The sequence below is a fragment of the Choloepus didactylus genome, assembly GCF_015220235.1.
Source record: "Choloepus didactylus isolate mChoDid1 chromosome 25 unlocalized genomic scaffold, mChoDid1.pri SUPER_25_unloc1, whole genome shotgun sequence".
Taxonomy (NCBI): domain Eukaryota; kingdom Metazoa; phylum Chordata; class Mammalia; order Pilosa; family Megalonychidae; genus Choloepus; species Choloepus didactylus.
Window position 1 is genome coordinate 2,821,694 of NW_023637606.1, and position 20,132 is coordinate 2,841,825.

The 20,132-nt window shown below is 60.1% G+C and overlaps 1 protein-coding gene across 3 annotated transcripts in view; it reads right to left on the minus strand.

Moving 5' to 3' along the window:
• PIP5K1C (phosphatidylinositol-4-phosphate 5-kinase type 1 gamma) overlaps window positions 1–20,132 on the minus strand; it is a 67,243-nt gene that overhangs the window by 22,369 nt on the left and 24,742 nt on the right. For all 3 annotated transcript variants that reach the window (XM_037823957.1, XM_037823959.1, XM_037823958.1), the window contains exons 2-5: window positions 12,123–12,154; window positions 8,980–9,072; window positions 7,155–7,285; window positions 6,235–6,352 (exon numbers count right to left, since the gene is read on the minus strand). In XM_037823957.1, the coding sequence (XP_037679885.1) occupies window positions 6,235–6,352; window positions 7,155–7,285; window positions 8,980–9,072; window positions 12,123–12,154 (374 nt within the window). The remainder of the gene's footprint in view (window positions 1–6,234; window positions 6,353–7,154; window positions 7,286–8,979; window positions 9,073–12,122; window positions 12,155–20,132) is intronic.

A 20,132-nucleotide genomic window follows, 5' to 3' on the forward strand; every position in this document is an offset into this window, starting at 1 on the left:
CACTTGTACTATTAACTATAGTCCTTCATCTACAATGGGTTCACTGTTGTACACGCCTATGTTTTATTCTTTAATTTTTATTCTAGTAACATATAAATCCTCAAGTTTCCCCTTTTAACCACGTTCACCTCTGTAGTTTGGTGCTATTGATACAATAATGACCTACTGTCACCACCATCTGTTTCCACCCTTTACCATCAGTCTATATATGAAATCAGTGCAAATTAAGCACCAGTTCCCTATTCTCTACCCCCAACCTATCTCCTGGTAACCTATATTCTCGATTCTAACTTTGCCAATTATAATTAGTTTATATCAGTGAGGTCATGCAATATTCATCCTTTTGTATCTGGCTTATTTCACTCAAAATGAAGTCCTCAAGGTTCACCCATGTTGTCACATGTACCAGGACTTCATTCCTTTTTTATGGCTGAATAATATTCCATCTGTGCTGGTTTGTATATATTATGTCCCCCAGAAAAAGCCATATTCTTTAATCCAATCTTGTGGGATGCTGGGATTCGGTTGTTTCCATGGAGATGTGACCCACCCAACTGTGAGTGACATCTTTAGTTAGGGTGTGACCTCTGATGGATAATTTCTGTGGAGGTGTGGCCCCGCCCATTCAGTGTGGGCCTTGATTAGTTCACTGGAGCCCTATAAAAGCTCAGACAGAAGGAGCAAGCTTGCTACAGCCAAGAGGGACACTTTAAAGAAAGCACAGCAGCTTAGAGAGGAGCTGCAGATGAGAGACAGTTTGAAGACGGCCATTGAAAGCAGACTCTTGCTCCGGAGAAGCTAAGAGAGGACAAATGCCCCAAGAGCAGCTAAGAGTGATATTTCTGAGGAACTGCAGCTAGAGAGGAACGTCCTGGGAGAAAGTCATTTTGAAACCAGAACTTGGAGCTGACACCCGCCACATGCCTTCCCACTAACAGAGGTTTTCCGGATGCCACTGGCCATCCTCCAGTGAAGATACCTGATTGTTGATGTCTTACCTTGGACACTTTATGGCTTAAGACCGTAACTTTGTAACCAAATAAACCCCCTTTGTAAGAGCCAATCCATTTCTGGTGTTTTGCCTTCCGGCAGCATTAGCAAACTAGAACACCATCCTATGTATATACCACATTTTGCTTGTCTATTCATCGGTTGATGGACGTTTGGGTGGCTTTTAATGTCACAATGAACATCAGCGTGCAAACGTGTGTTCACATCCCTGCTTTCCGTTCTTCCAGGTATATTCTAGTAGTGAGATTGCCAGTCATAAAGCAACTCTATACTTAGCTTCCTGAGAAACCTCCAAAACTCTCCTCCACAGCAGCTGCACCACTTTACACTCCCACCAGCAGTGAATAAGTCTTCCTATTTCTCCACATCCTCTCCAGAACTTGTAATTTCCTGTTTTTTTTTTAATAGTGGCCATTCTAGTAGGTATGAAATGATATCTGATTGTGGTTTTGATTTGCATTTCCCTAACAGCCAGTGATGCTCACCATCTTCATGGGCTTTTCAGCCATTTGTATTTCCTCTTTGGAGAAATGTCTATCCAAGTCTTTTGTTCATTTTTAAAGTGGGTTGTTTGTCTTTCTATTGTTGACTTGTAGGATTTCTCTGTATATTCTGGATAGTAAACCCTGATCGGATGCGTGGTTTCCAAATATTTTCTCCCATTGTGTAGACTGTCTTTTCGCTCTCTTGACAAAGTCCTTTGGTGCACAACAGTTCTTAATTTTGAGGCGGTCCCATTTATCTGTTTTTCCTTTTGTTGCTTGTGCTTTGGGTGTAAAGTCCAAGAAACCACTGCCTACCACGAGATCTTGAAAATGCTTCCCTACGTTTTCTTTTGGAAGTTTTATAGTCCTGGTTCTTATATTTAGGTCTTTGATCCATTCTGAGTTAATTTTTGTATATGGTGTGAGATAAGGGTCTTCCCCCATTCTTTTGCATATGAACATCCAGTTCTCCCAGCACCATTGGAGACTATTCTTTCCCAACTGAGTGGATTTGACGGCCCCGTTGCAACTCCTTTTCTGCCCTTCTCTCTTTCCCAACTATTTTCTGCCTGGAATGCTGATGTGATAGCTGGAACCCCAGCAGCCACACTGCACCACGAGGTGCCCTTCGAGATGGAAGCCACGTACCAAGCACAGCAGACCACAGAGAGAAAGAAGTGGGTCTATGAGGCACAGTCCCCACCCAGCCCTGACACCCCCCCATCTCTCTCCTGCTGACATTTATTTCTCACCTGTGGGTTTAGTGTCCATCTCCACCTGACTCCCTGCCTTCAGACAGTGAGTTTCATGGAGGGAGGGGTTTTTAGGTGACTTGTTCACTGTGGGGTCCCCAGCGGTGATCACAGGGCCCAGTACACAGCAGACACTCAATAAACGCTTGCTAAACAAATGAGCGAAAAGCAGGGCCTGCAGGGGCTGGGCATTTTTGGTTAATGAGCCAAATGTGGGCAAGGCCATTTGGCTGATGTTCTCTGTTTCTCCCACCACCGCCACTGAATCTGGTTGATTGCCGTTGGTATAGATGCAGGAGGCCACAGAGGGCCCAGGGCACATGCTGGGTGAGTAGAAGTGAAGTGTTTGCCGGGGGGAGGGAGGGCAGGGGGCCCCAGGGGGAAGCAGGCGGCTTCGTTCTGAGTGAGGAGGCGCCAAGAGAAGGTGTGAGCCAGGAAATAACATGGGGTATCTTCTGTCCCCTCCAGGGGCTCCCTCTGGCTGCGGGATGGGGACCGGCTGCAGCAGGGCCTGATCTGGGAGTCCGGGCGGGAGTGGCAGGGCCTGGTCTAGGGCGGTCTCGGTGAGGGGTGAGAAGCGGTCAGATTCTGGCATGTTCCACGGCCCGACCGACAGAACTCACAAGAAGGCAGCGTCAGGGCCAGCTCTGGGGGCTGGGGGCGTGTGTCCAAGCCATAGCCACTGTTGCCAGCTCTGGCCATCTGTCTGTCCCTTCTCCTCCCACAGCCTCGAGCCACAAATATCCACATAAAAATACAGAGACACCCACAGCCAGGCTCCTGCAGCCTCCTCCCCAGCCCGGTTGGCAGCCGCTCCACCCCTTCCTGCAGACAGCAGGGTCGGGAGAACCCCGTGGGGGCAGAGCCACAACGCTCAGGTGACATGTGACCACCTGGATCAGGGAAAACAGAGACGGTCTCAGCACCCCTCGATGGGGCACAAACCCCAGCGTCTCCAGACTGGAAGGAGAAAGATGTTCTGGGCATGAAAACACAGACACCCCCTGGTGTCCCTTCTCTGCTGGTGCCCAGGGTGGGCAGCTCGAGGCCCAATGTTTGCAAACAACACCCAACCCCGGGTGCCCTCTCTGAGGCTGGGCTCCCCAAATCCGAGCCCACCTGTCCTGAGCAGGGCCTGCCTGGGGTTGCCTTCCCTTGGGGCACGTGGTGGTTCGCGGTTATGGACGCTGGAAAATCAGGTTCTTAAATCTAACCCGTTCCTGTGGGCGTGAGCCCATCGTAAGTGGGACCTCTTGAGGAGGTGACTTCGGTTAAGGTGTGGCCCAGCTCAACCAGGACGGGGCTTCATCCTGTTACTGGGCCCTTTGTAAGTGGAATGAAATTCAGACAGAGGGAGAAGCCACAGGAAGTGAGAAGCTGCAGGTGGACGGAACCCGGAAGGGACAGGCGAGGGGAGAGGGGCCACGCGCCGGCCGTGTCACAGAGGGGCCCAGGACCGTGGAGCCAGGCTTCGGGAAGAAAGCACGGCCTTGGCGGCGCCTTGATTTGGCATTTCTCTTTGTCTCAAAACCATGCGCTAATAAATTCCCACAGTTTAGGCCAACCCATTGCACGGTGGTTGCTTGAGCAGCGAGGTAATTAAAACGGGGCACCTGACCCCCCGTCACCATTGAATCGGCGTGAAGCCTGGGATCTGGCGGGGGCTCGGCATTTAGATAGAAGACACCTCTGCAATCAGGGAGGCTCAGGCATCTCCCACACGGCAGGGTGGGGAGCAGGCCCTGGCGGGACTCAGGCCTGGTGGTGGCTGCAGAGATGAGTGGGACGTGGGCAAAGCGGGGCTGAGAGCAGGGACCCACGGCTGGGGCCTCGGCCTGGGGAGCCGCCCCCACCCCACCGGCGAAGGGAGAGGCCCAGAGGAGGCAGTGCGAGAGGTGGGGGCTGCTGACGCCCCGGGCGCCTGGATCCAGCCACACCTGACCCAGCCGCGGGTGGGCCTCTCGGCCGTCTGAGTCGCCTTTGTGCCGCACGCCACAGGGAGGGTCCTCACCAGGGAGAAGGTGACGCCTGCTGCACGCCAAGCCCTAGTCGGGAACAGGTCCGTGGGCTCCCTTACTTCTCCCATCAGCTCCAGGAGGAGCCGCGCCGTGACTGCCCCCACTTGACAGAGGGGGAAACCGAGGCACAGACAGGAGAAGCGACTTGTTTAAGGCCACACAGCTTGTGTTTCCTGGGCGATACAGAGACAGCAGAAGGAGTGACTAGAAAAGAGAGATGGAAGGACGGACCCCAGCTCTGTCTCCCCGGGCAGCTGAGCCTGTAAGAACAAGTCGGGGTGTGGGCTCCCCTCTTCCCGTGAGGCTGCACAAGCTGCTGATGGCTGCAGGGATGAGCTGGTTTCCTTTCTGCAGCTAGGAGACTCTGTGTGCCCAGGGACGCAGAGCTCACACTGGCCCTCCTGCCCTCCACCCCGCACCCCAATTACCTTGGGGCAGGTGCAACTGCCCTGTGGGCACATTCGTGGGCTCACGCTCCCCCCGTGAACCCCAGGCTGGAGCCCCCCGGGGTCAGACATGTCCCCAGCTGTGCTAATACTGGTGTCTGTGCAACAACACGGTCTCAGGGCTCAGATTCCCCGGAGATCAAGACGACCTGCACCCGAGCTCACAATCAGAGCCCACAAAACGCACAAGGAAACAAGGCACCATGAGAGAGAGTCGGTGAGCCGACAGGCTCCCGCCCCTCAAGGACGGCACATATCAGGGGCTCACGCAGGCATTCTCGTACGTATGTTGTTTTCCCTGACACAAAGTTAGGAAACAGCAGGTGGGCAGATTTGGAAAAGCATCTCCCAAGCTTTTCAGAAGCAAAGAATATAACCAAGGCACTCGGGCAACGATGCAGGGGACAGCTTCTTGCTGCGGCCATCAGCTGTGCTGGCGGTGGCTGGTGATGTCACAGGGCACAGACTGGATTTCGGGTTCTCTGATTTGAGAACCAAATGCCATAGCTGGAAGTGGGGGACACGACTTCAGGCTCACCCCTGTGCCAGTCTGGGTATATTATGTCCCCCAGAAAAAGCCATGTTCTTTAATGCAGTCTTGTGGGGGCAGACGTCTTAGTGTTGATGAGGTTGGAATCTTCAGATTAGGTTGTTTCCGTAGAGATGTGACCCACCCAACTGTGGGTGATAACTCTGATTAGATAATTTCCATGGAGATGTGGCCCCGCCCATTCAGCGTGGGTCGATTTAAATACTGGAGCCCTATAAAAGCTCAGACAGAAGGAGCTCGCTGCTGCAGCCGAGAGACATTTTGGAGACGGCTGTTGGAAGCTGACATTTTGGAGAATGCCATTTAGAAATGCAACCTGGCAGCAAGAAGACACCAGCCACGTGCCTTTCCAGCTAACAGAGCTTTTCCGGACACCACTGGCCATCCTCCAGTGAAGGCATCCGATTGCTGACGCGTTACCTTGGACGCTTTATGGCCTTAAAAGACTGTAACTGTGTAACCAAATAAACCCCCTGGATAAAGGCCAATCCATCTTTGGTATTTTGCATAATAGCAGCGTGAGCAAACCGGAAAACCCCCCGTGATGCCCAGTTCCTGGTGTCGGTGCCCCTGCCCTTGAGCATGGGTGGGCCTTGCCACCTGCTTCCAACCAGCAGACGCGGCAGAAGTGAGGGGTCAGTCACCGTCATGTCTGTTTTGTTAGCAAGTGGCCACATGGAGAGGTCTGGGTGACAAGAGCAGAGGCCTCCAGCCCCCAGCCAGCCAGGAACCGGGTCCTGCCAATGGTGATGTGAGCTCAGAAGCTGTGACTTCCCCAGCTGTGTCTCAGGCGAGACCCCAGCCCAGGCCGACACGGGGGCCGCAGTCTCATGGGACCTTCGGCAAAGAACCTAGCTCAGCTGCACCCAAGCGTCCGCCCCGCAGAAACCGTGAGATGATAAATGTGCCTCGTTTTACATCACCAGGTTTTTAGTACTTCGTTACGCAGCACTAGGTGACTGATACACTCACCAAGTAATCATCCGGTCGGATCCCAAAGAGCTCCCGGAAGTAGCGGAAGGCGACGGGTGCGTAGGTCTTGAACCTGAAGTCCTGGAAGTGATGGGCAGGGGTGAGGTTGCTGCCTTCGCTGTGGGGAAGACACAGAAGAGAGGAGCCCCTGACGGACGGTGGCCTTTTAGAGCCTCTCCCCACTCCCCGCCACCCCCGGTGGCCCGTCCACCATCCCCTGGCCCAGGACAGAGCTCCTAGCTGAAAAGCACCAAGGCCTCAAAATGCCCCATGTCCCACAACCCATGTGGGACTCCTGATGGGACGAAGCGGCTGTGGCCAGTCTCAGGCTGTCCCAAGAACCGCTCTCCCCTTCTTCCACTAGCAACAGGAGCTCAAAATGTTGGCTGGACACACAGCTGCCCAGAACACAACCGTTTCCCAGCCTCCCTTGCAGCCAGGTGTGGTCACGTGACTGCGTTCCGGCAAATGGGCTGTGAGTGGAGCAGAAGTAAGCTTGGAAGTGCCGTTTCCTGTTTGTAAGGGAAGAGGCATGTGCCCCCCTCCTCCTCTCTGATGCTGTTGGAATGCAGATGTGATGGCTGGAGCTTGGGCAGCCCTTCTGGGCCCACTGCTTAGAGAGGCTGCATCCTGAGGCTGGCAGAGCAAGGAGACAGCAGGAAGCCAGGGCCCCAACACTGCAGCCACCTGATTGGCCCTGGGTTGCCTGAGTTACGTGAGAGGAAAACCGAACTTTCCTCTTGTTGAAACCACTATTGTACTGAGTCTCTCTGATTCAGCGGAAAACTCATCTCCTGACTAACACAGGATCGGAGCAAAGGCCAGGGAGATGCTGGGAGAGGGCCGGTGCGCTTTCAGAGAGAAGGGAGTTGTGAAGATGGGAGAGGGTGTCTCCTATCAGAGGCAGCCCAGGGCCCTACCTGGGGAAGAAGATGCTTTCCACCACGTAGAAGTCCTGCATGAGCACGTCGCGCTCTGGCTTGGAGCTCAGGTTGCCCACGGTGTAGCCGATGCCCAGCTGGATGGCCCCCTTCAGGGTGGAGGAGGTGGTCTGTGGGGAAAGCCAGGCCATCAGGACCCCTGCGGCTGGTTCCTGCCCACCCCCGCCACCCCCAGGCGAGAGCTGTAAGGAGAAGCCCCCTCGGGACGGGGGCTGTCGGGAGGGCAGGGGCAGGTGCCCGGCCTGCAGCTCAACCCCGGCTCCCCCTGAGGCCTGGGGACCCCGTGCCGGCACTGGCTCAGGGGTGCAGCCCACCCTCCCCAGAACCTTCCGGAACTGTCTCCCATTCTGCCGCTGCGGAGGAGAGAAGGAAACCAGCCAGGGAAAGGGAAGACGCAGCCCTGCCTGTGATAGGGATACGACCCCAGGTGGCCCCAAGGCCTGAATTCCATGGAGGGCAGGAAGGCTCCAGCACCTCAGACCCACCCCTGTGTCCCCACAGCTCAGCAGGGTCCTGCTCCATGGCCGGGATTTTGTTTAGGGGGAGGCGGAATTTACAGAGCGGTGCCCACCACCCTCTCCCATCTGTGCCCTGGGCTCCTTCCGGCACCTTCCGCACAGATCATGCGGGCACTCGGGGTGGGCGAAGCGGCCTCTCTGTGCCTCGGCTCTCTCGCCTGTAGAAGGGGTGGAGGCAGCAGCACCGGCCCCACCGAGGGCCACCGCGTGTCGAGTCAACACCAGGCAAACAGATGTGTCTCCAAGGAAGAGACGCCAAGGCCAACAGGCAAGCGAGACGACGCTCACCGTCGTCAGCCATCAGGGAAACGCAGAGGAAAACCACAGGGGGACCTCGCTCTGTCCCCACTCGGGTGGCCAGAACAGCAAAGACAGACAATCGCCAAGCGTGGGCAAGCATGGAAGTACTATCCGTAACTGCCAGAGTGGAAAGAACCCGAATGCCCATAGACGGATGAACGGACAAACAAAATGTGGTCCGCACAAACCACGGATTATCATTCGGCCATAAAAAGTAATGACGTGCGGGCGCATCGTGAAGACACGATGCTCAGTGAGACGCCGGACGCGAACGGCCTCGTGTTATGTGATCTCGTTTATAGAAAACGTCTGGAGCAGGCAAAGCTAGAGACACCGCAAGGAGGCTGGTGGGTGCCAGGGGCTGCAGGGTCAGTGGGTGGTGGGCAAGGGGCTTCTGTGGGGGGTGATGAAAATGTTCTGGAATTTGACACTGGTGACAGTTGCACGACTCTGTGAAGATACTAAAAACCACAGAGTTGCACCCTTTAAAAGGGTAAATTGTACGATATGAGAATTCTATCTCAATAAAGACATTGTGTTAAAATAAAGCGATGGAGGCAGGGGCAGGGATGATGGTGGCGGTGTGCACAGCTTCTTGGACCCTCAGCCAGGCTGGCGTGAGAACCTTCCGAGGGGAGCCATCATTTCCTCTCTCTTTCATGCAGGCAGCAGGGCTCAGAGAAGCCAGAGCTTGCCCGAGGTCACACGTGACCCCAGAGCCAGGCCGAGCTGTGGAGAGCCTTGTTCGCAGCCCGGGGTGACATGGATGCAGCAGGGAACCCCCCTTCCCGCCCTGCTGCTGCACAGAGACCCTTTGCGTCCAGCCAGGGGTGGCTGTGGGCGCCCGACTGTGAATGGACTCTGTGTCTGTGTGCAGAGGAGAGATGCTTCAGAGAGCAGACGGGCTCCTATGACACCGCTAGAGCCCCATCTGCCCTGCCCGCCGCCCCACCCCAGCAATGCTAGGCTAAGAACAGGTGAAGAACCTTCTTGTAGGTGGTTTCGCCAGACGCATCCACGCCTCGATGACCCAACTTCTTCCCGTGGCCAGCACCCGGCTGTCCAGTCATCGACGGCGCCTGGGAAACAGGAAACAGGAAGTATTAAAATCTGCAAGGAGGCATGACTGCTGCAGCCAGAATGTTCTGGAAATCCAGATGACAAAAGGGCTTAGTCACCAAGCCCCAGGGCACCCTGGGCTGGGCCAAGATGGGGTGTGCAGGGCAGGGGGGCCGGAGAGCAGACTCCAGGGCTGAAGCAGGGGGTCGGGACCCTGGAGCCTGGGGGGCTGTTGGCTGGTGCCTCGTCCAACATTTATAATCTGGAAGAGCTGGGAGCTCCCGGCTTCTCAAAAAAGGCAGGAGAACCCGATGGCCCGGCCCATCCGCCATGTGTGTGCAGCGGGCCACATGCCGCCTTTATCTCGGACGTCCCCTCCCTCAGCCCCATGGACACCCAGGGCCCAGGTCGTTCTCTGGGGTGGGGCATCCTGGGCACTGGAGGGTGTGGAGCAGCCTTCCCTGCCACCCAACACACACTGTTGTGACAACCACAGATGTCACCAGATGCCTCCAAGCGTCCCCTGGGGGCACGGTGGCCCCGCATGGGGGCCCTGCCCTAGGACGACTGACCTGGCAGCTGTGCCCAGGCAGCTGAGCCGGGCGCCCACGCCACTGCGGCCACGTTGGGTGTGACCCACCGACCCCTCTGTGCTCAGGGAGGACGGGGTGGGAAGGGGTCCAGGGTGGCAGCCCAGGAGGACAGGGCTGGGGCAGCCGGGCAGGCGGGGCTGGGGGCACCTCTGGGGCCTACCCAGCCCTTCTCGCCTCCAGCCTAGAATGTTCCACCAGCCTGAACTGTACCGCCATCCCCCACAAGCGGCCACTGGGTCCAGGAACCCGAGTCCATTCCCTGCACCCCTTGTCCCCCCATCTCTAAGCACAGCCTGTTGCAGCGTGTTCCCCACACTGGCCACCAGGGGGCGCAGTCTTCCCAGGGAACCCCTCCCACCCTCCCTGCTCCACAGCCCTCGCTGGCTCCCTATTGCCCTCGCATGCGGGGCCTGCCCACCCGCTCCCCTGGCCCCTGCCAGCCCAGGCCATCCCCACGCTGGGCTCGGACGGCAGGCCCCGACATGGTGGGTGAAGCTGTTGCTCCCTTGACTCCCCTCTCCCGTCCCACATCCACTCCCCGGAAATCCTGGCAGCTCTGCCTTCCAGATATTTCCAGAACCTGTCCACATTTTGCCCTCTCCCCCCAGCTCCTGCCCTGTCTGTCCTCCCCGCAGCAGCCAGAGGGCGCCTGTGACACTGAGCAGGGCCCGTCCCTCCTCTGCCCACTTCTCCAGAGCACAGGCCCCGGCCTGACCCCAGGGCCCCGGTGGCCAGGGTCTCGCTCGGCTGTCCCATTCCCGCCATGCCGGCCTGCCCAGAGTTTCCCACCATTTCGGGGCCTTTGCACGGGCTCTCCCCAAACCCCTCACTCTCCTATCTGGATCTCTGCCCCTCGAGTCCCTTCCCGGGGCAGGCCTGAAAATCCCACGCCGGCCCCTACCACCCCAGCCCGGCTGGACGCTCCTTCCGCACTTGGCCGGGGACACGGGTGGCATCTGTTGGTTTGCTTCTGCCTGTCGTTCTCGGCCGCAGAGCCCAATCCGGGGCTGGTGCACGGGGACGTGCTGGGCAGGAAAACAAGGGGAGCCGCAGCAAGGGCCCAGTACAGTGTTCCGGAACCCTCTGGCCTCGGGGCTCACCGCAGACCCTCAGATCCCAGGGTCCCCTGCCCGCCTCTGGGCCCACACCGACAGCTGGTGCTCCCCGTAGGCCTCTGCCCAGGAGAGCTGAGGACACGTCCACAATGACTCGGACAGGAAAGTTCTTAGCAGGATTTGCAGTCGCCAAAGGGGGGAAACAGCCCAAGGGCCCGTTGACAGATGACAGATGGACAAAATGACCCGTCCAGACAACGGAATCATTTTTGGCCTTAAAAAGTAGTGAAGCACTGGTCCAAGATGCAACAAGGGTGAACCCCGAAGGCACCATGCTGAGTGAAAGAAGCCAGACACAAAAGGACAGATATCGTATGGTTTCACTGATACGAAATGTCCAGAACACGCAAATCCAGTGAGAAGTAGATTTGCTGTTGCCAGGGGCTGGGGGAGGGAGAAGGGTGTCTCATTCTGGGCACGGGGTTTCTTTCTGGGGTGATAAGCTGTTTGTGCACATCTGTGAATGTACTAAAACCCGCTTCGCGAGGGTGAGTACAAGGTCTGTGAATTCTGTCTCAATTTGTCGATCCGAGAGTGAGTTCTGGAAGGACGTTCTCTACAAGAACAATGGTGACAGCTCTTTCCGGGTGATGGGGTCTCTTTTATTTTCTTCCCTCCGTATCCACCCTCTTTCTCTTCGCTGGGAACTGCTCATCTCCTTTCCAGCTCTGTGCCTTTGCTATTTCTAGATAGTTCTTGGAGGTGACATCATGCGCTGTTTCTTTTTCGGGGCTTGGCTCCTTTCACCGAGCACCAGTTTCTTCCTTGAAAACTTCATTATTCCGCCTGGCAGGACATCCTCCCCGGTGGGTGGGCACTGGGGTCCTTCCGGGGTCTTCTTTACTCCCTTCTGGACACCGCAAGGGGCACGTGAGGAACCCAAGGCCACCGGCGGTTTCTGGACATCCTCCCTGAGTTCCGCTCCCTCCGGGAGCCTCCCAGGACCCCCGCCCCTGGAGACCCCCGGCCTCCCTGGGCGTCAGCACCCACATCCCAGAGACCGTGGCTGCGAGACGCCGTGGGGTACGGGCGCAGGAGCAGCCGTCTGGGGGTGACGCGCCCCCCACGCGGGCCCCACCGCGCTGCTGCGCCCCAGGGAGTCCCGCCTGCTCTGTGACCTCCTCCCCGGCACGGCCCCCGGGCAGGTACATCTGTGGGTGCAGACCCTCCCCAACGCCCCCACAGTTAGGGGTGCAGGGCAGACACCACCCTGAGGCCTGAGGCCCCGGGCCGGGCACGAGTGTCCACTGGCCACAGACACTGTCCCCTCCACAGCCCCCAGCCAGGCCAGGAGGAGATGGGTTGGGGAAGGGGCCCCCCAAGCCCCTCATCCGCCACCCCAGAGACTCCCCGGAAACTCACCTCGGTCAGGGCCGTCTTCTTCTGAGCCACACCTACGGAGGAGAGAGAGACTTCACACAGGACCCAGGCCGAGCCAGACGTGGCGTCCGGGAGCCCCAGACGTGACCGGGGACGGCCACCTCACCCCGCCCGCCCTCCCACACACGACCAGGGAGGCGACGGGGGCGCCGAGGGTGGGGGCAAGAGCAACCCCCCGACCAAGGCCACGCGGGGGCAGCTGGCGGCCCCGACGGGAAGGAGGTGAGGCGGGCCCGACGCCATGGCCCCCGGCCCCTGCTGGCAGGAGGCTCCGGGCCTCGAGGGAGGACAGGCTGGCAGGGGACGGCCGAGCGCGTGGCAGGTGTGGACACGGGTCACCCCCACCGGGCCCATCCCGGGGCTCAGGCCCCCTGGGGAGGGAAGGAAGGTGCAGGGACACCCCCAACCCCAACCCACCCCCTTCTACCCCAAAGACACCCGGGCCTGGATGGCAAATGGCAGAGTGGGCAGGAGTGGGGGGCGAGGGCCGGGAGAGGCTTCGGTTACAGAGGAGTGGGCTGATGGGGGGGGAGGAGATGGGGGTCCAGGACCCCGCGGGTGCACACGGAGCAGAGGGCTGGCACGGGGAGAGGTCTGTGGGTAGTGGAGGATGCGGGATCTGGCTCTGCCCCCGTGTTCCTGCTGGCACAGCCCCCGGGCCCCTCGGGCTCCCCCAGTGGGGGTGGCAGCCCCGAGCCCTCACTCCAGGGGCGGGAACAGGGACTGCTCGGGCCGAATGGGCACCATGAGGCGACCTGGGTGGCACCTGAGACAGGAGTGACCTGACGGGGACAGCTCGCGGGGAGGGGAGCAGATGACTCCATCTCCCGCCTCAGCCCCTCTCCCCAAGGCCTCGGGCCGCCCCACTGAGACCTGGGGAAGGGGCTGCTTCTGGGGACCAGGCGTTCACCGGTGTCCCCCAATACCTGGGGCCTGTGAACACAGCACCCCACATGGCAAAGGGACTCTGCAGGCGGGAGGCAGGCAGGGACCCTGATGTGAGGGGACGATCCCGGGTTATCGGGGAGCCCGGGGTCGTCACCACAGGATCCTTCAGAGAGGGCCGGAATCCAAGCAGATTGGAAGCAGCGGAGTTGGAAAGCGCCCGGAAGAGGCTGTGCGGCCGGCTCTGGAGACGGCGGAGGGGCCACAAGCCCAGGAAGGCAGGAGCCTCCAGGGGCTGGGAAAGGCCAGGACCCCGGCTCTCTCCTGCAGCTTCCGGAAGGAACCTCGATTCTAGCCCCGCGAGACCCATTTCGCAGAGGTCGGGGGGCCGGGCCAGGTGGAGATTCCAGAGTGGGGGAGCCGAGGATTGTGCGCAAAGAGGAGTCTTCCTCCCCTTCCACGGAGCCCAGCGAGACTCCAGCACAGCCACACCCGGAACCCATCTGTGGGTGGGCCGGGCAGCAGGTGGCCAGGTCTGCGATCCTGGACGAGGACCTGCCCCACTGTGGGACTCGGAGGAAGGTGGGAGCCATGGAGGATTGTAGGCAGAGGAGGGACAGGCCCTGACGCGGTGCTCACGGGCGCCCTCTGGCTGCCGTGGGGAGGACAGCGTGGGGATGAGGCGGGAGTCGGGGATCAGGCAGAGGCTGGCAATGGGGCCGCCCAGGGGAGGGGAGCAGTGGGCGGATTTGGGAGAGACTGAAGTGGGGACAGACAGGCTGCGCCTGCTGGAGGCGGGGAGGAGAGCGAGGAGCCGCATGGGGTCCTCAGCCAGACGGGGACACGGGAGGAGAGGGTCTGGGGGGAGTCGGGTATCAAAGGCCCGAGGACAGAGGGATGGGGGACCCGGGGGTGGGCAGGAGAGTGGCAGGCCCGGAGTGGGCTGGAAGCCGCTGGAAGGTTCTGGCAGAGGGGGGCATGGGAAGTGACTAATGGGTGTGGGGTTGAGAATGTTCTGGAATTAGATAGCGGTGCTGGTTGCACACCCTCGTGAACGTGCAATCACCCGCTGAACGTACACTTCAAAAAGGTGAGTTTTAAGGTATGTGACTTACATCTCATTTGTTCAAAGCCCACGGGGGCAGGGGCCGCTGTCCAGGCCGTGTCCGGCAGGTGTGTGGACTCTGTGTCCTCTTTCAGCTGTCACCCCCGCCCCAGCGGCCCCCTGTGCCACAGCCCCCCGGAGAGGATCCAGACGGGGAAACTGAGGCTGCAGCCAACACTCTGAGGGTACACGCCGGCCACGTGGGCGACCAGGAGAGGCCCCCAGGCCGGGCAGGCGAGACGCCCCCAGCCCAGGGCGGCCCTGGACCCCAGCCCACCCCGAGGCCCACCGTGGGGGAGGAGCGGCCGCGAGCGATTGGCGGAAGGTGCTGGAAGCTGACATAATATTTTCTTTGGCTGCCCCACAGCAGAACAATTCATGGTTTTGTGTCTAGGGTGTGGGGAAGGAAAAGGAGAGAAGGCAGGAAGCTGGTGGTGCACCGGACAGGAACTTTCTAGAACTTGTCTGGGGCCCCCTAAGACTTCAGCCCTGGAGGCCCCCTGACCCGGTCACCGGCAAGAGGCAGCGGGCAGCTGGCCCCAGCCCCTTTCGCACCCTGTCTGCCTGTCCGGGGCTCCCACCCGGCCTTGCCCATCGCCACTCGGGCTCTCTGCCAGGCCTGCCCAGCGCCTTCTGTTCTGGAGCCTTCTGCTAACCGGGTCCCATCGTGAGGTCCCCGTCAACCCAACCCGCCTGCTGCTCCCACATCCCCCTGCAGCCCCTGCCGCAACCACCCCACCCCGGGGCTCCCACCCAGGCTCTGAGTGTCCCCCGCCCAGCCCTGCTCCACGGCAGGGACATGGTGGTGGCACAGAAGGTGCCGGTGTCCCCAGAGCTCACCGCGGGGCGTAAAGAAGCAGGCCCTGCCCTCGAGTCTCCCGGGGCCAGTTCCACGGACCTCACCAGCAACCCCGGAGCCCCCCACTGCGTGTCCCGGGCCCGACACACACACGTTCCTCGGGCCTCGGCCTGGGTGTCACCTGCACCCCGTGCCCTCAGGGGACCCCGAGAATCCCCTCCTGCGAGCAAGAGTGGGCTGGCACTCTGCCACCTCCCCTGGTGCCGTGGGAGGGTCACGGAGGGCACAAGGGGGAAGGGAACCCTGGGTGGCTGCAGGCCCCGAGAGCAGCCCCCCGTGGCCGCCAGCAAGAAAACGGGGCCCTCAGTCCTACAGACACCAGGGGGTGAATTCTGTCTACCCCGTGTCGGCTCACAGGGAGACCTGTCCCCATTCGAGCCAGGTGAGCCCCCAAGGCCGAGGACCCCTCTGGGCCGAGCCTGGAGCCCTGAACTGGGGGGGTGGAGGGGGGTCCCCGCAGCGGGTGGGGAGGGGACGGGCTGCTCTGCGTGGCCGGGGCAAGGAAGGAGGGGACGGAGAGCGAGGCAGGGGGTGTCGCCTGTCACACCTCATTCTCTTCCTGGGTGTCCCATGAGGCCCCCCCACCTGGGAGACTCTCCCCCTACTGCAGCCGGAGCTCCGAGGGCGGCGACCCCTGGCTCCCTGGAGGCCCCCCTGGCGGAGGCGGCAGGGGGTGCTCGGAGGCGAGGGTCTGCGCTACCCCAGACCCCGCAGTCAGAGTCGGGGGCTCCTGCCCCCGCAGCCCCCCAGCCGGGCAGAGGGGGTGGCAAGGACAGGGCAAGGTTTCGCGCTCCTCCCGCCCCAGACGTGGCCAATTATCTTGTGAGTGAGCCACCCGTTTTCGAGGAAATTAAGTTTTAAAAATAGGCAGGAGGGAGGGCGGGCGTGACAGGCGGCAGAGCCCAGAGCAGCCCGGGCGGCCCACGCCACCCAGCAGGGCCCGGGGGGCTGAGAGCATGCCTGGGGGCGGGCAGGGGCTCCTAGGGGGACCCCACGGCCCCCCTTCTCTCCTCCCCCACCCCAAAGCAGAGGGCTCGGGGGCGTGAGCTCGGCAGGGCCCCCCTCTTTGAACCAGCTTCCTCTGCTCGAGCGAGGACTCCCAGACGCAGGGGCTCCATGATTGGGGTCCCTCTCCCCTCCCTCCCAGAAGGGCACTCAGGGACCCTGCAGTGGCCGCTCGCCCACTATTTATACCGGGCGCCCTTGCCAGACCCCCAGGAAGAGTCCCAAGGGCGGGCCAAGCCGGCCTCTTCCCACTTGCCAGTGACAGCCCCACTATGACCCTCAGTATCTTCCTCTGTGAAGTGGGTCCGGAGCTGGGGCAGGGCATGAGGCCTGGAAGGCACTGCTGCTGTGCCGGGAAGGCCCCCTGCCTCCCCACAGCCCACTCGGCCAGTTGTGTCCCTTTCTCATCCCGAGTCCCCGCCATTCCCTCAGCCTGGATCCTCTTCACCACGCCGGACCCCGTCCCGGCTGAGCTACCGCTGCCCCCTTCTGCAGGCCTTGTACCGGGCCCTCCTGGTGACGAGAGTGCAGCATCCGGCTGGCCCACGACACTGGAGCAGGAGTCCTTTGGCTGGGCCCCGAGCCCAGACCAGCGCCTGCCCTCTGCAGATACCCAGAAACCTCCAAGGACTGATGGACGGAGAGATGATGGCCCCGCGCCCCTCTCTCCGGCACACACACGCCTCAGCTGGAGCTCGTTCGCCCCACTTGCTTGATGTGGAAACCGAGGCAGGGAAAGCTCCAAGCACTGCCCAAGTTCTGAGGGGCTGCAGGTCCCCAGGACTCAGGGGAGGGGCTGGGGGCCCTGACATTTAATATCCGTCCTTCAGCTTTAAGACCCACCCACTGCTCCCCTCCTCTGGGCGGTCCCCATCACCTCACCGGGTCCTGGGCAGTCACCTCAATCCTCAACCTGCAGTCTGTTCCCCCCATAGCAGCCAGAGGGCGCCTGTGAGCATCGAGTCAGGGCCAGTGCCTCCTCTGCCTACAACACTCCATGGCTCCCACCTTCCTCGGGGGAAAAGCCCAAGTCCTCCCCACGGCCCACCAGGCCCTGCACGCCCTGCCCTGTCCCTTCCCTGCCCTCCCCTCCTCCCGCTCTCCCCCTCGCTCCCTCCTCCAGCCCCACGGGCCTCCTCACTGCTCCTCCAGCACCCCAGGCCTGGGACTGCCTCAGAGCCTTTGCACGGGCTGTTCCCTCACCTGCAACACCCTCGCAGGACCCCCGAAGGGTTTGCTCTCCCACTCCATCTGGCCCTTCCCCGACGGCCTCCCTAAAACAGCCCCCCTCAGTGACACCCTCTCCGTCCGCCCTCCCTCCCTGCCTTTCCTTTCTCCCCAGCACTCACACCCCCCGAGACACGTATCTGGGGATCCCCCGACCCACACACAGAGGACCAGGTCTGTTCTGTAACCTGCTCACAGGTTCCGAAGCAGTTCTCCAAGTGCAGAGTCGACGTGTGAATGGGCGTGGGAGGGGGAAACTGAGGCGCCGAGAGGCAGCAGCCCTGCTCGAGGTCTCCCCACTACCAAGGGTGGCAGCGGCCTCCACAGGCCGGCTTCCTCGGCATGGGGGGCCTGTGCCCCCTAAGAGGCCCGAAGGACAGAGCAGAAGGGAGGCCGGGTGAGGCCGGGGGGCAGGGCACTCCAGGGGCGCAGACGTGGAACTGGGGGCCCCTCTGCCGGGGCGGGACCGACCCTCAGCCCCGGGCAGGTTCGACCTGCCGTGGACCAGGGCGGGCAGGCCCCCCCCAGCCGCGTGTGGAACCCCGTCTTGCTAAACAGCAGAAGGGACCCTGGGGCCCAGTGAAGGCAGCCACCACGTCCTCGCAGCCATGCTCCTTGCCTGGGCTGAGAATGAGGCAGCAGGGAAAGCGTGTGGCTCCTGGATCCCGCAATTAAGGATCCATCCTTTCAGGATACTGAGCCGCCAGGGAAAGAGGCCGGCTCTCTGCGGGAAGTGCTCCGAGGAGAGGGACGTGGGCTGGCAGCTGTCCTGTTCCGGCCGGCCCGGTGGAGGTGCCACACGTGAGCATGAAAGCCAAGATCGTGGGGTTCCCTCCCCAGTCATGCCACCAGCTGGGCCCGACCCAGAAACCAGACTGGTGAGCAAATAATAATAATAATAATAATAATAATAAAGAATAAAGAAGGTGGTTGTCTTAAGGCACTGTGCTTTGGGGCGGTTTGTTACACAGCAGTAGCTGACTGAGACGTTTCTCGCACGGACAGGCTGAGAAGGTTTCCAAAAGGGAACACCAGGGCCTCTTGCCAGGGATTTGAGGAGGGAGAAGCGGATTTAGAGCATTTAATGGCTCAGTCCACCTTGGATTTCTTACACTCAAAAAAGCATCACACATATCCCCACAGCAGGTTGGTCAACCATAAAGAACAAGGAATGAAGCTCTGATTTACGCTACAACAAGGATGAACCCTGAAGACATCACACTCACGGAAATAAGAGTCGCAAGGGCTACATTTTATAAGATTCCATTTAAAAGAAATGTCCGGGGCAGGTAAATCCAGAGATGGAAAGGGGTTTGTGGTTGCCGGGGGCAGGTGAGGAGGGAGTGGGGGTGTGGGGTTCCTTTTTGGGGTGACACCAACGTTCTGGAATTAGCGGTGATGGCAGCACAACCTTGTGAACAGACTAAAAACCGACATGTACTCCTCAAAAAAAGGTGAATTTAATGGTACGTGACTAGCTATCTCGAATAACTTTGAGGAAGCGAATCCCTTTCGTTCCCCAACGACGTGCCCCATCCAGAACCTTCTCCAGACCCTGTTCCTTCTGGGTGGGCAGGGGTGCTGCAGCCTGAGGACTCGGGGCCTTGGTTTCCTCATCTGTGAAACAAGGATGTGAGACGAGATCGCGGTTTCCGAGCGCTGGGAGGGCAGCCCGGCCCTCACGTCAGTGCTTCTCAAGCCGTCGGTGGGGAAGGACCCATTTTATCTTCTATTTCTTATCCGTCACATTTTGATTTTGTAAAACATGATAAAAGCGAACTGTTAGAAAAAGGGAAGTAAAAACATACAAGAGCAAGGTCTGCTTTCTAAGGATCCGATTCCGCAAATGCAAAATTACTTTCAGGCGGGGACAAAAGCCAGTAACGCTGACCCTTGACTTCTGCTCCTTATGCCAACGTGGAGCAACCGCTCCTGACAGCCCCTCAGAAGGGGCACTCGGGGCAGCCCTGCCTTAGCGCTCTCCTCTTCTGAGCTACGGGCATCTATGCAAACAGTTTTTGGGGCTCCGGGCCTCTCCCAAAGCCAAGGCCTTCTGAATCTTGTCACTGATGTGGGGGCTGGGTCGTTGTCTGGGGTGGGGGCATCCTGGGCACCTAGGGGTGCTGGGCAGCCTCCCTGGGCTCCCCCCGCTCAATGCCAGCAGCACCCCCACTCTGTTTCAACAGCCACACGTGTCTCCAGACCCCACCAAGAAGCGTCCCCTGCGGGGCAGGACCCCCCCCCCCCGAGCACCCCTGCACGGACCTCTGGGGAAGCCCCATGGTCACTAATCTCAGGCGTCCATGTGGCAAAGGTCAGAACTTCCGGGAGCTTGGCCCAGCATGGCCTGGGTGCCACCGTGGAGGTGTCCCACAGAGGGGTAAGCCCCTACAGAGGGAGTGCTTTGAGGAAAGAAGGTTCCCCTCAATAATGTGGGGGGCTCCTCCAGTCACCTGGCGGTCCTCGCGGCAGGATCTGTGGATTCCAGGGGAAGGGGTGCTGCCTCCAGACGGCTCCCCTGCCCTGCCCGGAGGCCCCAGCCTGCTGGTTGCCCCCATGGACTGGGGACTCCACGTTGACCATACCCCGGAATTTCCAAACCTCTGGCCAGCCCCACGGATTCCAGGCTGGACACAGTCACGTGAGCCATTCCGTTAAAACGCGTCTCTTGATATGTTTGTACGCACACAACCTGCTGGCTCAGTTTCTCCAGAGACCCTCGGCCGGGACACGAAAAGCGGCAGCCGCAGTGAGCCGTGGGGGCCGAGCTCTTCCTGCTCGTAGTCTCACAGCAGCCCGACGAGGCAGCCCCCGAAAGCGTCGTTTTACAGATGGGGAAACTGAGGCTCAGAGAGGGTCAGCGACACAGACACTGCCACCGAGAGCCCACGGGAGCCGGGCCTCCCACCCA